General features: G+C 45.3%; 1 protein-coding gene across 2 annotated transcripts in view; it reads left to right on the forward strand.

The window, feature by feature from the left end:
- DDR2 (discoidin domain receptor tyrosine kinase 2) overlaps positions 1-23880 on the forward strand; it is a 662671-nt gene that overhangs the window by 420630 nt on the left and 218161 nt on the right. For both annotated transcript variants that reach the window (XM_029618162.1, XM_029618161.1), the window contains exon 13: positions 7398-7525. In XM_029618162.1, the coding sequence (XP_029474022.1) occupies positions 7398-7525 (128 nt within the window). The remainder of the gene's footprint in view (positions 1-7397; positions 7526-23880) is intronic.

Below are 23880 nucleotides of genomic sequence, written 5' to 3' on the forward strand. Positions count from 1 at the left end.
AGTCAGCTCTCTTGTTCCTCACGGATGCTGCATCAGACCTAGTCCGTACAACAGCCAAGGGGGTCTCATCCTCTGTAGCCGCCAGGAGGCAGCTCTGGATACGGAATTGGTCAGCTGATGCTCCTTCGAAGACACGCCTCACCAGAATGCCCTTTAGGGGTTCTTTCCTGTTCGGCAGCGACCTTGATAAACTGGCCAGCACATGGGGCGCCTCTCCAGTACCTCGACTGCTGGAAGATCAGTTCAGAAGGAACCAGCGCGCCTTTCCAAGGCCCTCCAGAGGTAGAAGCTCCCAGCGCTTCACTCCCTATAGGAGTCACTACCAGGCGCCTCATCCTCAGGTCAGGAACCAGTCCTTTCGGACAAAGCAGCACAAGAGGGGAGCCGGCTCGGGTTCAGGTCCCGGCCGCACCTCACAATGAGAATCAGCCAATCCATCCGGGGGACGGAGCCATAGGGGGCAGGTTAACCCTCTTCTACCCCAGATGGGTCGAGATTACGTCGGACCAGTGGGTCCTCGCCATCATCCGAGAGGGGTATTATCTGGACTTTCATCATCTCCCTCCGGACAAGTTTGTGGAATCTTCGTGTCCCATACACAAGAAGGCAGCATTGGAAGCTACCCTGGCGAGGCTCCTGTCCTTGAAAGCCATCATCCCAGTACCTGCCTGGGAAATGAATTCTGGACACTATTCCATTTATTTCATGGTACCCAAGAAAGAGGGCACTTTCCGGCCCGTATTGGACCTCAAGTCAGTCAATCGATACTTAAGGGTCCCGAGGTTTCGCATGGAAACTCTGCACTCAGTCAAGACCACAGTACAGCCAGGAGAATTCCTCACAGACTTAGACTTGTCAGAAGCCTACCTGCATATCCCGATCCATCCGGATCACCAGCGCTACCTACACTTCAAGGTTCTGGGATGCCACTTCCAATTCCGGGCTCTGCCCTTCGAGTTAGCCACGGCGCCGCAGACCTTCACCAAGGTGGTCGTAGTGGTAGCAGCGGCGCTCAGACGGGAAGGAATCCTTGTCCATCCCTACCTAGACGATTGGCTGATCAGGGTGAAATCACGAGAGGAGAGCCATCGGGCAACCGACAGAGTGATCGCCCTTCTGGAAAGCCTGGGATGGGTAGTCAACCTCAACAAGAGTTGCCTACAACCTTCCCAATCACTGGAATACCTGGGAGTCCAGTTCGACACCCAGGCAGACAAAGTCAGTCTCACTACCAAGAGAAGGTTAAAACTTCAGACGCGTCTCCGGTCCTTGATGGGAGCCAGCCGGCCCATAGCTTGGGATTATCTGCAGGTTCTCGGCCTCATGGCCTCCACCCTGGAAGTGGTACCCTGGGCAAGGGCCCATATGAGACCTCTACAACGCTCCCTGCTCTGTCGCTGGAGCCCCCGCTTCCGGAACTATTCCGTGCATTTACCTCTGCCAGCCAGAGTGCGGACCCAGTTACGGTGGTGGTTACAGTCCAACCACACGAGCAGGGGGTCGAAGATGTCCTCCCCCATGTGGACTCTGCTCACTACAGATGCCAGCCTGAGCGGCTGGGGAGCACACTGTGAAGAACTCACTGCACAAGGGCAGTGGAACAGAGAAGAGTCAGGGTGGAACATCAACCGTCTAGAGGCACGAGCAGTCCGGTTAGCCTGCCTGCAATTTGCTCTCAGACTGCGGAACAGAGCAGTCAGAGTGATGTCCGACAACACCACCACGGTGGCATACATCAACCGTCAGGGCGGAACCAGAAGCCGACAGGTATCTCTAGAGATAGCCCCGCTGATGGCTTGGGCAGAGGCGAATCTTCAGGACATCTCCGCCATCCACATTGCCGGGAAGGACAACACCACGGCAGACTTCCTCAGCAGAGAAAGCCTAAATCCGGGGGAATGGCAGCTGTCATCCACAGCCTTCCAGATGATTGTGGATCACTGGGGGATTCCGGACATGGACTTACTAGCGGACAAGTCCAATGCTCAAGTACCCAGATACTTCAGCCGCAAGCGAGATCCGTTCTCTCACGGGATCGACGCCATGGTTCAGCCATGGCCTCCAGGGACTCTGCTATATGCCTTTCCTCCGTGGCCTCTGCTGGGCGCCCTTATCCACAAGATTCAGAAGCACCGGGGCCTAGTTCTTCTAGTGGCACCAGACTGGCCAAGAAGACCCTGGTACGCGGACATGAGAAGACTACTGGCAGGGGAGCCCTTTCCCCTGCCTCCTCTCAGGGACCTGCTTCGTCAAGGTCCCATTCTCCACGAGGATCCGGTTCAATTCTCTCTTACGGTCTGGCCATTGAGAGGGCTAGACTGAAGAAAAGAGGTTACTCGGAGCCGGTGATAGATATACTCCTCCGAGCTCGCAAGTTTTCCACATCCCTCACCTACATAAGGATCTGGAGAGATTTGAAGCCTGGTGCGACACTCATGGCACCAACCCACATGCGACCACAATCCCTATTGTTTTGGATTTCCTGCAGAATGGACTTCAGAAGGGTCTCTCCCTCAGCTCCATCAAGGTTCAGGTGGCGGCGCTGTCTTGCTACGGTCCCAGGAGGGATGGCAAGACCATTGCCACGCATCCAGATGTTTCTCGCTTCCTGAAAGGAGTCAAGCACATTCGTCCGCCACTGAAGTGGCCAGTGCCCCTATGGAACATCAACCTTGTCTTGGATTTCCTTGCGGGATCCACCAAAGTTAGAGAACGGAGAGACAGGCCCCTTTGGGGCCTGTCTCTCCGTTCTCTAACTTTGAAGATGGTGTTTCTGCTTGCAGTGTGTTCAGCACGCCGCATCTCCGAGCTACAAGCGCTGTCCTGCCGTGATCCCTTTCTCAGAATCACTCCTGAGGTGATCCATCTTCGCACAGTTCCCTCCTTTCTACCTAAAGTGGTCTCACAATTTCACCTCAACCAAACCATATCTTTGCCTACCATGGCGGGTTTGAAGAAATCAGAAGAAGGGCGTTTACTACGCCATCTCGACATCGGCAGATTGCTGCCCAGATATCTGGAATTGACACAAGAAGTACGAAAGACGGACCATCTGTTCGTCCTGCACAGTGGAAAGAAACAAGGTGAAGCGGCCTCTCGGCCCACCATCGCCTGCTGGATTAAAGAAGTCATCAGAGCAGCTTACGTAGAGGCCGGGAAGTCGCCGCCTCTACAAGTCAAGGCTCATTCTACCAGAGCCCAAGCAGCATCTTGGGCAGAATCCAGGATGCTGTCGCCTGCAGAAATATGTAAAGCGGCAACATGGTCCTCCCTCCATACCTTCTCCAGGTTCTACCGTCTGGATGTCCAGGCCAGGGAGGACACAGCATTTGCGAGGGCAGTCCTACGTGGTCCTCAGGCAGCCTCCCGCCCAGGCTGGGAGTAAAGCTTTTGTACATCCCATTCGTTCTGAGTCCATCTGGCTACACGCTAGGAAATGTTGAGATTACTTACCTGATATTCTCCTTTTCCTTAGTGTAGACAGATGGACTCAGCATCCCGCCCGGCTGCCGGTATACATGGGTTCACCGATTCAAGGTAGGCCATGTCATTTTCTTACATAAGAGCGTCCCCTTTGCCAGGTGTCGACGCCTTCCGGTTGTGAATGCTGGCGGTCTCCAGCTACTATCAATCGGTCAGGGGAATCCTGTTTCACTAATTCATTGATCGTCAGTACACATACATCCATAACAGCTTTTGCAAGGAAGATTACTGAGTTGCTACGCTTCCTGTGGGGGTATATATACGTCAGATCCGTCTCCAACTGCTAGCACGAGCATACTATACCCATTCGTTCTGAGTCCATCTGTCTACACTAAGGAAAAGGAGATTATCAGGTAAGTAATCTCAACAATTCTGGGGATGTGGTTAAATTGAGTTACCCAGGTTTAGTGGTTAGAGTAGTGGGCTATGAACTAGGGAAGCCAGGGTTCACATTTCACTACTAATCCTTGTGATCTTGAGCAAGTCACTTCACCCTCCATTGCCTCAGTCACAAACTTATAGGATCATTCATCAAGCTGCGTTAGAGCTCTAACACGCATTATATCAGTGGATAAACAGTGGGCTAAGTTAAAAGGGCTTTAATAATAACAATAAATGTTTATGTTGGAAAAGTACATAAAAATAGGAGGAAACTAATATGGTTCTCCAAAGAGCTGGATGAAAAATATAGAGGCTAAAAGATCAGGATTCATAAAATAAAGATCTAAAAAAAAAATACAGGGAAGCATACTTGGTGAAGCTGAAAGGGATGAGAAAAGAAATCAGGATGGCAAAAGTCAAATAAGTCAGAGAAATGAGGAAGGCTACAAGTGGAATTGTAAAACTGAAAGGTGAAAAACACCAATGGGTGCAGGGAGATGAGGAAGAGGCAGAAATATTAAACCAATACAGTCGGTGAGACCGCACCTTGAGTACTGTGTACAGTTCTGGTCACCGCATCTCAAGAAGATATAGTTGCATTGGAGAAGGTACAGAGAAGGGTGACCAAAATGATAAAGGAGATGGAACAGCTCCCTTATGAGGAAAGGCTAAAGAGGTTAGGGCTGTTCAGCTTGGTAAAGAGACAACTGAGGGGGGATAATATGATAGAGGTCTTTAAATTCATGAGAGGTCTGGAACAGGTAGATGTACATCGATTATTTACACTTTCGGATAATAGAAGGACTGGGGGCACTCCATGAAGTTAGCAAGTAACACATTTAAAACTAATCGGAGAAAATTATTTTTCACTCAATGCACAATTAAGCTCTGGAATTTGTTGCCAGAGGATGTGGTTAGTGCAGTTAGTGTAGCTGGGTTTAAAAAAAGGTTTGGAGAAGTCCATTAACTGCTATTAATCAAGTTGACTTAGGGAATGGCTTTTGCTACTACTGGCATCAGTAGCATGGGATCATCTTAGTGTTTGGGTGCTTGCCAGGTTCTTGTAGCCTGGTTTGGCCACTGTTGGAAACAGGATGCTGGGCTTGATGGACCCTTGGTCTGACCCAGTATGGCAATTTCTTTATGTTCTTAAGTATATCACACGATCTATGTGATATTTTTCATGTCCCCACCCAGATACCCTCCCCTATTACAATGAATTTCTTTGCATGCAATTTGCATGCATGAATAATGCAAATGCATGCAAAGAAGGTCATTACTAGGCAATTTGATGCAAATATTTTAACACAGCCAACTGAGAAGGTGGTTAGCTGTGCTAAAATAACAATACCTCCCTGGTTAGCATTAGATGTTTATCAGGAGACCTGAGGCTGCTGTTGCACATTTAAAGCAGCCTCAGCACATTTAAAGCAGCCTCAGCACATTTAAAAAAAAAAGAAAAGAACGCGGCCAAACAGGGAGGTTGAGCAGTGGTCATTGCTGATCCCTGTTTCAACCCAGGGCCACTGGTCGAGGTGGCCCCGACTCCTCCAAAATGAAATAAAGTTTAAAGTATGTGCACACTGCTGGTAGCGGCCCCCCTGATGTCCAAGCCCCCCATATAGTCAAAGGCCCTACCCCTCTCCAGAGACCCCCTTACCTTATTGTCAATCCTGCACACCCTCGGACTGTTATGTTTTCGAGGTGTTTGGTGGATTCTCAGGGCAACAATGATAGTGACTCCCATGGGGAGGAGCCCCATGGGGAACTTTAGCACCAGGCTAGCCTCAGATGCACAAACACAGAGATAATAACTTTATTATGCAGCTTGTAGAGTTCACCAGAGGTGGCAGTAGAGAGGAGATTCTGTAGCAACAGTCTGGGATCCTCGGCAGAGGAGACCCATCCCACAATGGTGGTGTAAGGCTCTGATGCAGGTATTCAGTGAGGAGTTGTAGTTGAGACAGACTGGAAAATGTTATTACTCACTCTCTTATAGCTGTAATGGTAGAGTTCCCAGCAGGCAGAAGAAATGGTAGCAGGCACCGGGATAGACAACACAGGCCCTTGAGGAGCAAGTACCTGGATAGGCACCTGGAAATAAGCAAAGGGCCCCTGAGGAGTGGGTACCCAAGTTAGTAGAACCCCGGAGGGTGTAGAGAGCTTCCAGCAGCAGTGAGAAGCAGCAGAGCAGCTTAGACCGGACGAATCCAATCATTGCTAACTCAATGGTGGTTAGCAAATGGGCAGGCTAAATAGACGGAAGCAGTGATGTCACTCAAGGGGGACGCCCCTGAGGTTCGCGCCAACACTGCAATAAAGATGTGAGGTGTGTGCGCGCGCCCTAGGAGGCCCTCAGGTAGAACATGACAGGACGCCACGCCATAGCCGCTCCGGGGACGCCGGAGGGTGCGGCTAGGAGATGCTACGGACGCCATTCTCCCGAGGCTGGTGGAGAAAGCAGAAATAGAGGTGAGGCATGTGGGACGAAGCTGTCTGAGTCCGGACGCAACACAGACCTGTTCCAGTCGGCGACATTTTCCAAAATGGCGCCAACCTCGCCTTGCCCCAGCCATGTGATTGGGATAAAGTTCAGGGATTGGACGCAGGCTAAAGGTGAGGTCGGCGCCATTTTGGAAAATGGTGCCGACTGAGACGGTGCGAGAGAGCACCCGTCCCTGACATGGGATTGATGATAAGGTAAGGTGCTCTTTGAGGGGAGTGTGGGAGGGGGGGGGGAAGGGGCCTTTGACTGTCAGGGGTCTGGAGGACTACTCCTTCGGGGTGCACAGAGGGAGGGAGGTTGCTTCTTCAGAGGGGCCAGGGGCCTTCCTGTTCTTTAGTGGAATACTCAACCCTTTTCAGAAATTTCCTTCTATTTCATGGCAGATATGTAGGAGTACACTGTAAAAATCACTGATGTTTCATAGTTGTTATGTTCAAGAAATACTCACTTTCCATGAGTCACTGTTAATTTGATGGAGGAAGGGCAGGGTGCTTAGAGGACAAATTCTGATGTCCAGTCCAAGAAATATGAACAGAGTTTGTGAAATGTGAGTGCACCTTGTTATCTTTGAAGGTATTTTCGGCACTTGACCTTCTAATTCTACAGGACATGCAAACTTCCCTATAGGTGAATAGAGCAGGGGAGCACATATGACCTAAACAATAGGTCTATTCCCCCATATGGTTGTGCATGCTCTGTAGAATGCCATCACATACCACAAAGTATTATGACATTTAGCCATCCTGTTCAGCATTCTTTCAAGTTACCGATCCTCTTACTGTAAATCATGTAGTTCCTATTGTACTTCTGTGTACTTGGGAATCTTAACATCTAAAGAAAAAATAAATAGGCATATAATGCAACCAAAAGAAATATAATTGCCAACCCATGGTAAATGCTTGCTGTATAACGAATTTGACTGCTAATCTTTCTGTGAGCATTGTGGTAAGCTGCATTAAGTATGTCCAGCGGCATTAAGTTTATACAATTGTTTACATACTAACAAGGCTTCTCGACCCCTCTCTAGGTTCATCTCTGTGAAGTTGAAGGGATGGAAGAATTTCTTGGCAATGATTTTGTACTCGATATCAGTATCAATGAGCCTACCTTGGTGGCTGTGAAAATGCTGCGAGCTGATGCAAACAAGAATGCCAGGTCTGTACCCCAGATTTCATCCATTCACAAACAGCAGAGATATTTCTTGTCATGGCTTTAATAGACATGCTGGGGTACCACTTGACATAATGTATGGCTAATAGGCAGAGATATTGCCTGTCATAGAGAATAACAGGCAGACCAGGATACTGCTAGTCATGGCTTATAGCAAACAGGCTGGAATATCACCTAACATGGTATTCTTGTCCATCTTATCTAAGTCAGTTTTCTCTTTTCCCTTTTTGGTACAGTACCGTTTTGGGTAAATGAGTATAAGGTATAGTTCCCACTTTTCTGAAGTAGATTATGGGTAAATTCTGCAGTAGATTTTTCAAGATAATGTATTGTGTCAGTTATTTGGAAAATTTGCACACTTTTGCATAAAGTGAGGTGGGCTATATAGAAAATAATGAGGGCAAAATAAGAGAATTTAAAAAAATGAAAAAGTGCACAGTAAATTCCTAAAATGAATAAATGAAATGAATTTCAGGAAGTAGTATAAAATGATTACATTTCTAATTGAATAAATAAAATAAAAGGTAGATTTTTAGAAGAAAAGTCCATTAAAATTATACCACTGCAAAGATAAATTGCAAAAGGAAGTAAAGTGCAAAATATTTTCTACATAAAATTCATTATATAGAGCGGTCTAGCCCCGTGGCTCAAGAAATAGCACTGTACATGATAGTGCAGTAGTCTCATATTCAAGTACACTGCAGAGAAAGAGTGGGGCAAAATAGTTACTATAACAGTAACCCCAGCCACCTCATTATAACATAGTTGATAACAACAGAAAAAGACCATCTTTCCATCAGTCTTCTAACTTATTTCGTCCACACTGCTAAGGATACATCCCAAATGCCAGTCACAGAGTGTGACATCCTTTTCCAGGACTGTCTTTTTTTTTTCTTCCTCAGTATTCCACTAACTTGGAAGATGAGCATGAAAGTTCCTCTCTTAGTTCCCTCCTACTACCTGCCTTTCTCATATCTAGCTACAGAGCAGATAGGGCATAGTAGACAGGACATATGATCTTTTTTTCTGCTATCGCGTTTCTATATTTTTATAATCTAATCTAAATAGCCAGCAATACTAGTGTGGTTATTACCCACCAGCCGCCTAGGTCCACTATGTCATCTGCCAGACAAATCCGGTTGTTATGGTTTCAGCTGCTATGTAGTTTCACTGTGCTCTGATTCTGCGTACTACAACACCTCCCCACCAGCAAAGGCCTCTTGTGAGTTCTATTCCGAGCTACTGAAGCCATCTCTACACTGGCCACCTGACTCAGCCTGTGGTGCAGCCTCCTCTCTATCAGGTGTCCTCAGCGAGCCTCACTACCAGCCTTTGCTAAGCTCCCCCTCACTGCTCGCACCACACCCTGCTTTGCCAGAACCACCATGCCTCTTCATGAAGTCACCCTTTGCTCTCTGACTTGTCCTGTGGCCTATCTAGGCCTTACCATGCATTGTGGCCTCTGGGCCTGCTCTTGTACCCTGCCTTGTGACCTATCCAGGCATCTCTGTAGCTAGGGGCCTTCATGCCTATCACATAATAGCCTACGGGCCTCCAGTCTTGCTGCCTTTGGGCTTCTACGTTCTTTGTTCTATGCTGTCTTGCTTAATTCTTTTCCGGTCCTGTCTTAGTCTGTCTCGTCCAGTCCTGTCTCTGGTCTTGCTGTGCTCAACCCCGCCATGGTTCTGGTATTCACCCTTTGTCTTGCCAGTACCTTGTCTTGTCTTGCCAGTACAGCCAGGCTGTATCTAGTTCTAGTTTCTGTCCAGTATCCTACCTTGGCATTTCTATCCCAGTCCATACTCAGTACCTTGCCTTGTCTCTTTCTCTACTCAGCCCCAGTCCTTGTTCTCTGTCCAGCTTCAATATCCAACCCTGCTCCAGTCTGCTCTGTCCAAATTGTCGCACCAGCAAATTATCCCCATGTACCTTTTTCTTCATTTTCATCCTTTAGCCTTTACAGATCCACAGTGTTTATCCCATGCCCTTTTGATAAAGATACGGTGTAAATATACACAAATAAGCTGCCAGATTTATGCATGTAGATTTAGTAGCGTACTTGTGTATATTTACACCTACTCTTTATCAAAGGTGCATTGAATAAACAATGTAGATCTCTAAAGGCTAAAAGATGAAAATGAAGAGAAGGATGCAAGTAGGTAATTTGCTGGTGTGGTGATTACTACCCTTAACCAATAAGCGTTGATGCTTCTGTTGCAATTTTAACATTGCTCTCAGTTTCAATGGCAAGGGGAATTGGATTTAGACAATAACCTATGAAGGCCCCAACTTTTACAATCTGGGAAATTGATAGATGTAACTGCAGCATCACTCTCTGCTTTGATGGCAAGGTAGGGGGTAAGAGGAATTGGATTTAGATAACAACCAATAGGGGTCCTGACTTTTAGGATCTGAGGAACTGGAAAAAAGCACAGGGCTGCTTACAGCCAAGTCCATAAGCAAAGCACATCAAGCAGCACTGTCTGAACTTTCAAGAAGGCTCATCACCCAGTAAAAATATTGCTAGCAATACAATTTTTTAAATGGGTTATCATATGGCTTGGGGAAAACTGCACAGAGCTCAGAGAAACATGGGGGTAACCTACACAGCACAGCAGTACCATGATGTACTGCCACCGCAGCAAAGACCTACTGCCCACCAGAACCTTTGGACTCAATCTGAAGGGAGGGGGCTAGCTGGGCAGAAGATCGGCACTTGTTTAATCCAGTGTTCTGCTTTGCAGTCCTGCACAGCTCCTGGGGTGGTATACCCAGATCTCAGTACCTGAGACAGAATAAAGAGGTCATCTACTGCCCACAGGAGTGATCAGGACCCTCAGCCCTGCCGATGAGTCAGACTTTAACCTTAAAGTTCTTGTCTCTGATTTTATTTTTCATTTTCTCTGTCCTGTTTGCAAAATATGGAGTCATCCTAGTTTCTCCAATTGCTCCCATTGTCTCTACCTTAATTCAGCTATGGGGAAAGCTAAAAAGCCTCAGAAAAAAAACAGCACTTCCTCCCTGAAACCCGTATCCAGTATAACCTCAATATGCCAAAGTGATCTGAAACCTGTACCTATCAGGACAATCTGTTCCAGCTGCAGCACAGAATGTTCCTGATATACTGTTTTATGTTTCCCTGCTTGTCAGCTACATAATCTTCCAACCTTTGATGAAGGTATTCGCTGCCACCTCTTTAACCCTGATAAGTGGAGGTGCAATACCTACCAGTATGCTAGTCCCCATTGGCTAGAAACATGGTGCAATTGTGAGGCTCCTAAAATACCCTCCACTCTACAGAAACCAGGAACTGCTAAGGTGTTACAAGATGCAGACCTCGCACAGTACTAAACACACACACACTATGACACAAGATATACAGTAATGAAAATATAGCTTTATTTACAGCACACATACTTCATTTCCCGTGACTATAATACATACCAAATCAGCATCCTGCCACTCATCAGGTCGGGGAACCCCGGTGCGACCGAAAAACAAGAGCACACAGCTTCAATGGGAAAGATCCTGCGCCACTCGTCAGTGCACAGGTAAGGCTCCAAGTTCCCACCGGAGGACCCTGAACTTTTATAGGGCTTTGTAAACAAGTGTGTGTGCATAGATGAGCCAGCACCTGACAAATGATGTATACAGTTCTTTCAGCACAGCACTCTGGAAGCTGTCTTGAAGTACAGCCTCTGCACTCTCATCACTAATTCAGATGTTTGTGTTTATAGATTAATACCTGATATGAGATGAATAAAAACTGAAATTAAGTAAATAAGAATCTCTACAATAAACATCAATAACTTCTTGTATGTAATAACCCCTATATACACTATTCATATGGATATCCAATATTGTTTTGTCATAGTTCAAAGAAACAGCTACAAAATGTCTAATCACTTCTTTGTTTCCCCACTTTCCTATAAAGTAACACACAATATTCAGACAAAAGCAACCCAGATGCGTAGTAATCCATTCACTCAAACTGTACATAAACCCCAAAAGGTGGAAGGAGGAAAAGTGGAAGAAAAAGAAAACAAAAAACCACCCCACAGTACCTCCTTACTTGCAAGTAAACAAAAGTTAACAGGGAAAAAAGGAGGAAGAGAAGAGGGAAGAAAAAATAAAAAATTCAATTATCATCCCTTAGCATATTATACTCTAGAACATTATTTAAAACATTTTGTCCATAAAACTTCAGCAGTGACTGCTTCACTTAAATGACGTCAGAAGCTGTTTATTCACTGCACTTTTCTATAGCCAGTAAACTGTCTTCATCTATACACCATGTAACATGTATAACACATAATGAACCACAAACAGTAAACAATTATCAAACATTAGAGCTCAAAAAGTAGGCTTTTTAAAAGTAAAAACAAAAATCTTTGGATCCAGAATTAAGCAAAAATCAGAATTTTTAAAACAGATCTGTTCAAAAAAACAAAACAAAATCTAGGAGAGAGAAAAATCCTCAGCTTTTACACTTTGTCCTGTATAGCAGCTTTTATTCTTGTAAATCTGTAAAAGAAAAATCTCACATACAAAGAGAGGTTAATTTTAATCTTTTAAATCACATTACAAAGTATTAAATGGCTAGCTATAAGTAACTGAGCTACACCATTAAAGTAGAAAACCACTACTTTGATTAACTTCTAACTACCCTGTTTCCCCGAAAATAAGACAGTGTCTTATATTAATTTTTGCTAACAAAGATGCACTAGGCCTTATTTTCAGGGGATGTCTAATACCGTAGAGCTGCTGGCTGCCCCTTCGTCAGCCATGCCTCACCAGTGTGCTGTCAGAGAGAGGTAAGAGTATGCAGCATTCATGGTAGTCAGCTTGGGCTGACCCTGCTGCTTTTGAACCTCTGCACACTGCTTGGAAGGGGTCCCCCCGACTGGTACTGCCACCATCCCCAGATGTCAGTAATCTTGCTGCCACTGTCACTGCTGCCACATGGCTATTGGGGAGGCGCCGATTGCTGCTACTGACACTGAAGCCCATTCTGCTGCCTCCTCTGTGCAGGCCCCGTGGACTTCCACTTTCTCCATGCTGATCTCGTACATTGTGAGATCCGCATAGAGAAAGTGCTATTCTTGCACATTCCCAAAGATTACATGTGCCAATCACTAAAAAGTAATTTATTTATTTTTTACCTTTGCTGGCTGATGTTAGTTTTCTAATCAGTTGATCACAGGCTTTTTTTTTTTTTCCACCTTCCCTTTCTTATTTTTTTGCCAATTCCTTTTATATTGTCCTTTTTTCTTCCGTATTTCTTTTCTCTCCATCTTCTTCCCTCAAACACAGTCAGGTTCTCATTCTCACATGCATTTCTCTCTCACACACACACACAGGTTCTCATTGTCACATGCTGTCTGACTCACACACACAGGCTCTCTCTCATTCCCACATGCTGTCTTGCTCAAGCATAGGCTCTCACCGTCACACGCTGTCTCTCTCACACACACAGAGGCTCTCACATGCTGCCTCTGCAAACATTCAGATCCTCACTCCCACACACAATCTCTCAACTCATCTCATACACGCACACACACACCCTCTACAGACCCTCAGCCTCTCTCTCACCTCTGGGCCTCCTCTTCACGGGTCGCCGCAGGATGGGCTCTGCAGCGGCCCTGAACTTCTCGGGCCAAGGCAGCCCTGCTACCAGGCCTCTTCCTCTTCCTCGGCCCTGCTACCGGGCCTCTTCCTCTTCTTGGGCCGCTGCGACTTGGGATTCGCAGCAGCCTGCGGCAGCTCCTCTTCTGCACGCGCTGATGCTCTTTCTCCTTCCTGCCCACGCGGCTCCGGCAACGTTTACTTCCGGGGCCGCACAGGCAGGAAGGAGAAAGAGCATCAGCGCATTTGAACGCGATCTTTTTCTTCGGGCAAGGAGGCTCAGTGGCCGCATGAGCCTCCTTGCGCCCGGGGGCATTGGCTCCCCTCGGGATACCACTGCTCGCGTCTGCCCCTAATACTTTGGAAACTTAAAAAAAAAAAAAAATGACGTCACAGGATTGACCGGCCCACCAGGGGAAGCCCGATCCCCCGATAGGTCAATCCGCCCCTGTTTACAAGAGATGGCTTACTTTCGGGGGAGGTCTTATATTTAAGAATTCGGCAAAATCTCTACTAGGTCTTATTTTTGGGGGATGTCTTATTTTCGGGGAAACACGGTAAAAGATTCTGATTGCTTAATCACAGAAACCAGAATTGTTTACATTCCTTCAAATTTGGTCATGCGAGATAGAAGGAAGAGAGGAGAAAGGAAAAACGTTTACTAGTCAGATCTCTCCCTACTTCTACAAAATCTTTTTGCTTAACCTATAGCTGCACAATTAAAATATTACAAACTTTACATTAGGTTATCAGCTGAGGCCAAACACCCCACTGTTTAAGTAAGTATTGGGTGTGCCAGATAGTAGAAGGACTGGGATCAGCCATCCCCAACTTAATCTGTGGGCCTGTAAAATCCGGGGGTTTGTGACAATTTTTTTCTGTATGTCGTTTTCTCCTGCATCAATAACAAATGCCACAAAACTTCTAACTAAATACAGGCCTTCCCTTTAACATCCTGTTAAAGATGCACGCAATGGCAACATTCTCACTCCCCCCTCTTCTGGATCATCTGCTCCCCTGTTCACAGTGGTCTTTATGTTACCTTCTTTTTCATTCTTATACTTGGGTTTGGGTTTACGGTGTTCCCAAAGGATTTCTAACTCTTCTTCTTTATCAAGTAGCATTTTATATGGTTTATTCTCCCATCCCGGGATATCCAGGAAGTCTTTTAACCCACTAGCTTCACTTTTTTTTTTTTTACAAGATATATACATTTTATATTGCTTATTTACATGTTGTTATACTACACTAATTTCTTTTCATTTTCTGCATAGCCCGGCTCACTGCACCACGCTGTATTTGTATCGCCCCGTACGGCTGCCCTCTCTGCCACCACTTGATATATGTCCGTTTTATCTTTACAAAGCTGCAACTGACATTGCAACACCACTCTATCCTTCCTTAACTTCTCTAATTCTTCTTGGGCTGCAGCTAGTTCCTACAGCAACTCATTAACCCTTAAGTGAGCTTTCCTATACCCAGTAAGAAGTAGCCATCCCTGCCAGGCAATGAAGCCATTTCTTTCCCTGCAAATACAGGGATCTTTATTAAAATATCCACCATCTCGTGGGGTTCTATTCCCATTTTCACACAAACCAGTATTACATCCCCACTCCTTGGCCAGCAAGGAGTAGGCTACATCTTCGCAGTTGGGAATTTCCATCTGGGCTTTCACCTCCTCCCCTGCAGATTCTTTACTTCCCTTCTTTCATTTTTCCTCTTAATCAAGGACATCCTGCTCACAGCGCCAAATGTTACAAGATGCCTGAATGGGAAGTAGGCAGACCTCGCACAGTACTAAACACACACTCACACACACACACACACACACAAGATACGAGATATACAGTAATTAAAATATAGCTTTATTTACAGCACAAATACTTAATTTCCTGTTACTATAATACATACCAAATCAGCATCCTGCCACTCATCAGGTCAGGGAACCCCAGTGCGACCGAAAAACAGGAGCACACAGCTTCAATGGGAAAGATCCTGCGCCACTCGTCAGGGTACAGGTAAGGCTCCAAGTTCCCACAGGAGGACCCTGAACTTTTATAGGGCTTTGTAAACAAGTGTGTGTGTGCATAGATGAGTCAGCACCTGGGTCTGGGAACCTTTCTGTAGGGTTGCTGGCCAGGCATTCCTCCTCCTATTGAATCAGGTCCCAGGCACAGACAAGCTACTCTCCCCCACAACCACTTGTGTAAGCCCTGCTGATACAGCTTTTTGCTTAAAAAAACAAGTCCCCAGCTTAAAAAGTGACAGGACAGCATAATGTTTGCTCTGAGAGCATTTTTTTTAACCCATCGTATTACATAAGGGGACAGGTAAAAATATTTCAGGGGAAACTTATCTTAAAACCAGAGAAATCCCCAGCACATTCAGGCACCACAGCCAGCCAGACTGATTTGAACTTCACCACTAATGCCATCACTGCTTCCCCAGTTACTACAAGTGTGTTGCCTGTAGAAGCAAACTCTGTCTACTGTCAACTTGTTAAGGGAAAGCACAACCTGGACCCTGAAAAATCCATGACATGCATTGGATCTCTGGGAGACACAGCTTGGCAGGTTAATATGAACATCACAGCTTGCTAAATTAATCCAAATTGTACAGTTTGTCCAATTGATTTAAATTGCTTACCTGGAGAAATCCAGGTAATCTATTGAAATCCAGCTCAAGTAACCAGGGGCAAGTAAATGCACTAGGTAACTTTGTGCAGTCCCCATCAGCAGAAACTCCAAATTAGGAAGAACAAATTAAGCCTGTTTCTAGAGCTCCAGAAACTACAGCTGTATGCAGCAAGCACTGATTGACATTATTGTAGCCTGCAACTTTTCTCTGCTTCCTTTGTCAGAATCCTCTCTGAGGGAATGCAACTCAGAGACCAAACCCCCATCTTGCTTCACAGAAGTCCTGCCAGATTGTGCTCCTATTCCTGTTGCAGTTCTATCTCCACAAAAATTAAGTGATTCTTCTCAGCCAGTCAGCAACATAAAAACTACATTATTGTCTTCTGTGCATCCTGCCTTATCTCCCCAGCCTGAGCGAACTACTAGCTGCTTTGAAGTCCTGTCACGTCCACTCATGCCTCAGCTTCCAGAGGACTCCAGTACTGCTAGTCCACTTCTGAAGGGACAGCCTATTCCAGCTGGTTAGCATCATAAGGACTTTCTTGTAGACTGTGAGCCCCAAGAATATACTATTACACCCAGCTGGCACTGGAGAGAACCTGGCCCACTGATCCAGTGCCAGATAGACTCAAAGCCAATTGATACACCCCAGGAGGAATGCATCCCAGCCAGCCACTGACACATGAATGTTGCTTTTACCAGCCAACTCCAGGAAGACTCTGGCTCAGTTGCCCAGTGCCCAGAGGAAGGTGCTACAGCTTGATGTCCAACACCAAGAGGGAGGTGCTGCAGTTTCAGAAGCTCAGCACCCATAGGAAGGCATTATAGTTCTTGGCCCCCAGCACCCAGAGGGAGGTGCTACCATTCCCAATGCCCAGCGCCAATAGGAGGCATTACAGTTTCAGATGCCCAGCACCCAGAAGGAGGCACTGCTCCAGACATCAAGCACCCAAAAGGAGATGCTGCTCCAACTGTCGAGCACTCAGGAGGAGGCACTATTTCAGATATCGAGTGCCCAAGAGGAGGCCCTGTTCCAGATGCCAAGCACCAAAAGACAGATGCCATTCCAGAAGCCAAGCTCCAAGAATGAGGCATTATTCCAGATACTCAGCACCCAGAGACAGGCACTGTTCCACACACCCTGTGCCAGAGGCCTAGTTCCAGCCAAGAATCTCTGACAGAGGCCCAGTTCCAGCCAGGTGCCCTGTGCCAGGTGCTCAGCTCCAGCATGACACCCTATGCCAGGTGCTCAGTTTCAGCAAGACACCCTGTGCTAGAGCTTCAATTCCAGCAATATGCCCTGTGCCAGAGGTCCAGATGTCAGATCCTCACTCCAGCTCAGGAGAGGCTTCAAACCTGTCATCCAGCCTCAAAGGAATCTGGGACCCACTTTCCAAGTCTCCTCATTTATTTATTGTTTTTTTTATACCAACATTTGTTTGCATATCACATCGGTTTACAGAGAACTGAGTAGGAGCAAACAAAGGTGTCCGAAAAGAAATTACATCTCAAATTTAAACATCTCGAGTTTAAAACATCTCAAGGTTCCATGGCTATCCAGGGCCAAAGAAATGCTGATGTAATCCCTCAATCATCTGAAACCTTAAACCCCAGAACCAATACCAAGAAGTTCCTAGGCTCGTGCTTCTAGATTCAAGAAAATTTGACTCAGCACCTCCATGCCTCAAGATACCTGGTTCTGTACCTTCAGGGGACCAAATACCTGCTAGCTTTAGCCCCCATGGAAAATGGGACCCAGGAGGAGAGGGTCTTAAAGAGGGGGTACTGTCACAGTTTCATCTGTCTTGCAGCCTCATTGTACCCTGATTCTGCCTACTACAACACATCCCCACCAGCAGAGGCCTCTTGTGAGCTGTGTTCCAAGCTACCCGAGCCATCTCCTCACTGACCACCTAACCCAGCCTGTGGTGTAGCCTTCTTTCCACCAGGCATCCTCAGTGAGCCTCACAACCAGCCTTTCTAAGCTTCTAGCTGCTCACATCACACCCAAACTCTAGCCTCATTTATCCCTGCCTTACCTGAAGCACCTTGCCTCTTTATGGAGTCATCCTTGGCTCTCTGACTTTGACACTCCAGTCTTATACCTTGCCTTGTGACATCTTGGGCCTTCTTCTCTCTTGTTTCTTGACCTGTGGCCTATCTAGGCCTTCCCTTACCTTGTGGCCTATCCTGGCCTCTCTGTATTTAGGGGCTTTCGGGCCTATAGCCTAGTGGCCTATGGGCCTCCAGCCTTACTGCCTTTGGGCTTCTATGTTCTTTCTTCTCTTTCCTAGTCCTTGTCCGGTCCTGTCTTAATCTGTCTTGTCCAGTCTTGTCTCTGCTTGGTCTTGTCATGCCCAGCCCTGTTCCTGATATTCACCCCTTGTCTTGTCCCAGCCCATATGAGTTCCATTTCCTATTGAGTATCCTGCCTTGCCTGTCTTTCTCCCAGTCCATACTCGGTGTCTTGCATTGTCTCTATCTATACTCAGCCTCAGTTCTTATTCTGTGTCCAGCCTCTGTATCCGGTCCAACCATGCTTCAACCTGTCTCTGTCCACAGTGCCTGCCTTGCTTTGTCGAGCCTGTCCAAGCCTTGTCTCATCCAGCCTGTCCAAGCTTTGCCTTGTCTAGCCTATCCCACCTTGCTTCAGCCTGCCTGGACTCATGATGTACTGCCACCACAGCAAAAACATACTGGCCCCAAGAACCCAAGGACTCAACCTGTGGTGGAGGGGGCTGGCTAGGCAGAAGATCAGCCCTTGTTTAGCCCAGTGTCCCGCCTTGCAGACCCGCACAGCTCCTGGAGTGGGGTACCCAGATTCCAATAACCGAGACACCGTCTACATGGATACCTCTGTTTCTACTAGAATTTTAGTTATTACAATACTTGCAGCCTTCCAGACAGACCCAACTGCTAATTAGTTCTATCAGCTCGGCCTGCCAGGCTAACCCAGGCAGATGGTTGTCTAGGTTTCCACCAGGACTTATAACATTTCTTATTTACCACTTTTGTCATTCATTCTTGCAGTCCCAACATTCATTATTAAATATTGCGTATGGCTCTATAAACACATGGCAGTAGGTTCTGCTTTTTCCTATGTCTTTACTTTTAGAAATCATCCCATGCCCTTTTTAAACTGTTAGTAATTTAGCTGCCATCATCTATCATAGGAGGGTGTTAACACATCCACCAGCCTTTCCGTTAAAAAATATTTCCTGACATTAATCCTTCCACCTCTGAACCTTGTATCATGTCCCTTTTACCTGAATCTTCTTTCTTCTGAAACAGGTCTTCTTGTACATCATTGAGGGATTCTGAGAGATTGTCACAGCAGACACATCCCTCCAACCTTCAGAGTCAGTGAGGGATCACTATGCTGAAGAATACTCCCATCTGGGATAGGGGATTGAATAATCAGGACAAAATATGAGAAAATACTGTAATCTGCATAAAAACACATTTAGAAACATTGAGGTCAATATTGGAAGCCTTTGTGACTGCAACCTTTTGAATTACGCACACAAAAACTGAGCTTTAAATATTTCCCCTGATGACCACATACATTTTGTGCATACATAAAGGCGTGTCAATGGAGATTTTTTCAGGGGTGGGTTTTAGCCTATGAGCGCACATTTTCGGCATGTTCTGGCTAAAGTTATGTGCGTAAATCTGGTCAGAGATATGAAAGTCCTAAATTTATCCAGATAAAATTACACACTTAACTGTATCCACTGATATGAGCACATGTTCCACTGAATCTCAAGAACAAGTTACACACACAACTTTATCTGGATAAATTTTCTACTTGCTATATCATTAAATATTAGGGTGTGTGCACAGACATTTTTTTAATTTAATTTTGTTTTTCATTTCTTGTGTTTCATTTCTTTTAGTTTCTTTGCAATGAAAAAAAGAAACAATTTTTAAAAAGAAGCAAAAAATCAAAATGAAAAACAAATTGTCAGCCTCATCCCAAAAAATTACCTCCCACACCTCCTGATGATTTCCCACTCTCCCACAAATCAAGTTGATGATCTCCTCAGAACAGGAGTGATCCCTGGTCACTGTTGCCCTGCTAGTGCTGCGATTAAAACTAGTGCCAGGGTCCCAGTGCTAGCCCCATTTGAAATTTATTCTGTACAAAATGGCACGTCTTGGGCTTGGCCAGCACCATTATGTATGGCAAAATTAACAATGGAGCCAGCAGGGGGCAGTGATGAGCTTCAAGGAAGATGGCTGCTTAATCCTTCAACTCCTCAGATCTCCCTGCTATTTCCTAACTATTATTGCCCTTCTTCAACTTTTACTCATTTGTGACTTCAGTGCAACCCCATGCGATGTCTTCCTCTAAATCTGGGAAGACTTAAGCAGCTTTCGCTGTAGCCTCAGCGATGAAAAGAACCAATCACAATCCACTCTACCCTGAGGAAAAGGCATTGGCTGGGCAAACAACATAAACTCAGGACCCAGTTCTCTAGAACTGCAGCAATTAAAGGAAATGCTGCGACATAATACAGAGACTACCGTGCTATTAAATTGGAACTCTCAGATTTAACGGCCAATGTTGTAGCCTTACTGCGTTTGGACACCATGGAACACAGACTGGATTCCTGTGAAGTGGTGATTGCTGACCTCCAGATCATCTCACAGAAACTCAACTCCTTACAATGTGACTTTGAAGATTTATCCAACCACAACAGACGAAATAACATCTGCATGCTTGGTGAGCTTGAAGGTTAGGAAGAGTCCGACATACTGCCATTTCTCCAGCAGCTCATTCCTGCAAGTTTGTGCTTGCAATTTGAGTTCCTGCTAGAGATTGAATGTGCCCATCAGATTCCCTTGCAACAGACGCCTCAAGTTCCACACCTTGACCCATATTAAAAATATTGCGATACCAGCAAGTCCTAATGATTTTGGCGGCTGTCAAGACCAATGCGCCAATCACCTTCAATAACATGCTTCTCCTCTGTGTTCCAGATTTAGCCAAGACCACCGCTGCCCGCAGGAAAGCCTTTTTAGGCCTATGACCATGTCTGCATGAAGCTGCTGCACAATATGTACCCCACTGGAATGAGAATCACCTACAATTAACTCCACCCACTCCTAAGATAACCTATCAGCATTCATTGCTTACCTTGATGGTTTGCAGATGACCACCCCGATAGTTGCTTGAGTAGTGCCTGGTGATGCCATTTTCTCTTTTTCTTCCTTGTGCTGCGCTCTCTGCATCTGTGTCACAACTGTTGTTAACATAGAGAAGCAACATCGAAGGTGGTTCTACTTGGCGGCTTATGTCCAGCCATGTTTCTTTTTAAATCTCCTGTGTTTTTCTCTCCGGCTTCTAATAGTTATTCAGCTGCTTATTGTAGGTTACTGTCGACAATTGCTTCCAAACTCCTTTTTATTCGTTGTTTAGCGCCATTCCAGATGGCGGTTTCTATGTGGAATTTTGATTAAGATTCTACAGCATTAGAAGATATCGTACATGACTCCTGAAGAACTCATATGACAAGTTGACTCACTTACATTTGTGGTTATTTTCTTTCTCTTCCTATTCATTAGATGAATACATGCATTTTTAATTACTTTTATCATGTCAAGGTTGGAGACTTGATAATTGTTTTTTCTTTATCTTTCCATTTGGAGTGATTTTTCATTATGAGATAAGGGCAACAACGTTAAGGCTTTCTTTAGGAGGACTGAGTGGCCTGTTTCCTTGCCCAACCACTTACATCTACCCATTATTCCCCTTCACTTGGGGAAACTTATAGCGCTTGCCTTTTTGTTCGCTTTTTCTTTTCTTCTTCCTTTTCCTTTATTGCTTGTGCTATACCCCACTCAGTCCACCGAGCTTCCTTATGATTCTTTCATTATAGATTTCCTGCTCATGTTTGTGCTGTGCATTCTTTGCATTTCTGCTGGCTTACTTGTAGTGGCACTTTTGCAATTTGTTATGGCTAATGATTTAAAGCTTTTTACCTTGATTGTTAATGGTCTGAACCACTGCATGAAACAAAGTCCTGACTTATTTTAAATCATTTCACTCGGATATCATCTTATTACAGGAAACCCATTTGTCTTCCACTGAATCACTTAAATTACAATAGGGTTGGGTGGGTCAGGTCTTTTTTGCTCAAGTGGCTCGTAAAAAAATGTGGGGTGGCTATTTTAGTTCATAAAGCACTACCTCTGCAACTTATACAGCAAGAATCAGCCCCGGATGTACGATGGGGTGCTACAGTGGTTTCTATACATTTATTTATTTTATTTTTATTTATTTAACTTTTTTTATATACCAACATTCAAGACAGTGGTCACATCATGCTGGTTCACAAGAAACAGGGGTGCAATTATAATAAACTTTACCATATAAACAATAGTGCAGAAAAGCAGTTACATATAACAAGGAAAACAATAACTTGGAATGAGAAGGGAAATGAAGATCAGAAAGTTATATATATGTATCAATAACATTGTAAGAGGTGGATGTTAACGCTAATACTAGCGGAGCTTGTTGAAAGAAGGGAGTTAGATGGAGTTGGAGTTAGGAAAGGCCTGCGTGAACAGCCACGTTTTGAGTCTTTTCTTGAATGTAGAGATGTTGGGTTCCATTCTAAGATCCGGGGGAATGGAGTTCCATAATGTAGGACCGGCTGTGGAGAAAGCCCGATCTCTAAGCGTGATGTGTCTGGTAGTCTTGGCTGGAGGTACTTGAAGTGATCCTTTGTAAGCATCTCTTGTCGGTCTTGTGGAATGGTGTAATTGGAAGGGGATATGGAGATCGATTGGGGCTAATTGATGGATGTTTTTGAAAATGGTGAGAATGGCCTTGTAGATTATTCTGAAGTGGATGGGCAGCCAATGGAGGTCCATCAAGATAGGTGTTATGTGTTCTCTTCTCCTGGTGTTGGTGAGTATACGGGCGGAGGCATTTTGGACCATTTGTAATGGTTTGGTGTGTGATGAGGGGAGACCAAGCATGATGGAGTTACAATAGTCCAGCTTGCGAAATGATTGATTGTAGAATTGTTCTGAAGTCATGTGTGTGGAAAAGAGGTCGTATTCTTTTCAGCACTTGGAGCTTATAAAAGCAGTCTCTAGTGGTTTTGTTGATGTTAGCTTTCAGGTTTAGGTGATTGTCAATTTGAACTCCTAGATCTCTCACTTGTGTAGTAATTGGTACGGTAGGATGGGTGTATGTGATGGAGCTGTTTTCTGGTGTGATGAGTAGAAGTTCCGTTTTTGATGAATTTAGTATCAGGTTGAGACTTGTAAGAAGTTGTTTGATATTTTGGAGGCAGGATTCCCAGTGTAACAGTGGGAATATACATAACATTCAGTTACTATTGTTGAATGTTTATAGAAACATAGCATAGAAATGACGGCAGAAGACGACCAAATGGCCCATCTAGTCTGCCCAGCAAGCTTTCACACTTTTATTTTTCTCACACATACTTATCTGTTTCTCTTGGCTCTTAGTAACCTTTTTTTATTCTATTTCCCTTCCGCCCCTGCCATTAATGTAGAACAGTGTTGGAACTGCATCTAAGTGAAATAGCTTAATTAGTTAAGGGTATTAACCACTGCAATAAGCAAGCTGCACCCATGCTTATCTGTTTATCCAGACTATGTAATTCAGTCCTTGTTGGTTGTTGCCTGAATATAGATCCACCTTTCTTCATTCCCCCCTGCCATTGAAGCAGAGAACCATGCTGGCTATGCATTGAAAGTGAAGTATCAGTCTTGCTCCCCTGCCGTTGAAGCAGAGAACTATGCTGGATATGCATGGAAAGTGAAGTATCAGGCTTATTTGGTTTGGGATAGTAACCACCGTAACAAGCAAGCTACTCCCCGCTTTTTTGTGAATGCAAATCCTTTTTTTCCACATTTCCTCATTGCCGCTGAAGCTTAGAGCAATGTTGGAGTTGCATTAACCGTGTGTATGTTTATTGAATAAGGGTATTATCACCAGGTAGTAGCCGTCATTCCCGTGAGCCACCCACTCTTCATTCACATCCTCTAGACTTTATGGATCCACAGTTTTATCCCACGCCCCTTTGAAGTCATTTACAG

Source organism: Rhinatrema bivittatum, chromosome 10 (genome assembly GCF_901001135.1).
Source record: "Rhinatrema bivittatum chromosome 10, aRhiBiv1.1, whole genome shotgun sequence".
Classification (NCBI taxonomy): Eukaryota; Metazoa; Chordata; class Amphibia; order Gymnophiona; family Rhinatrematidae; genus Rhinatrema; species Rhinatrema bivittatum.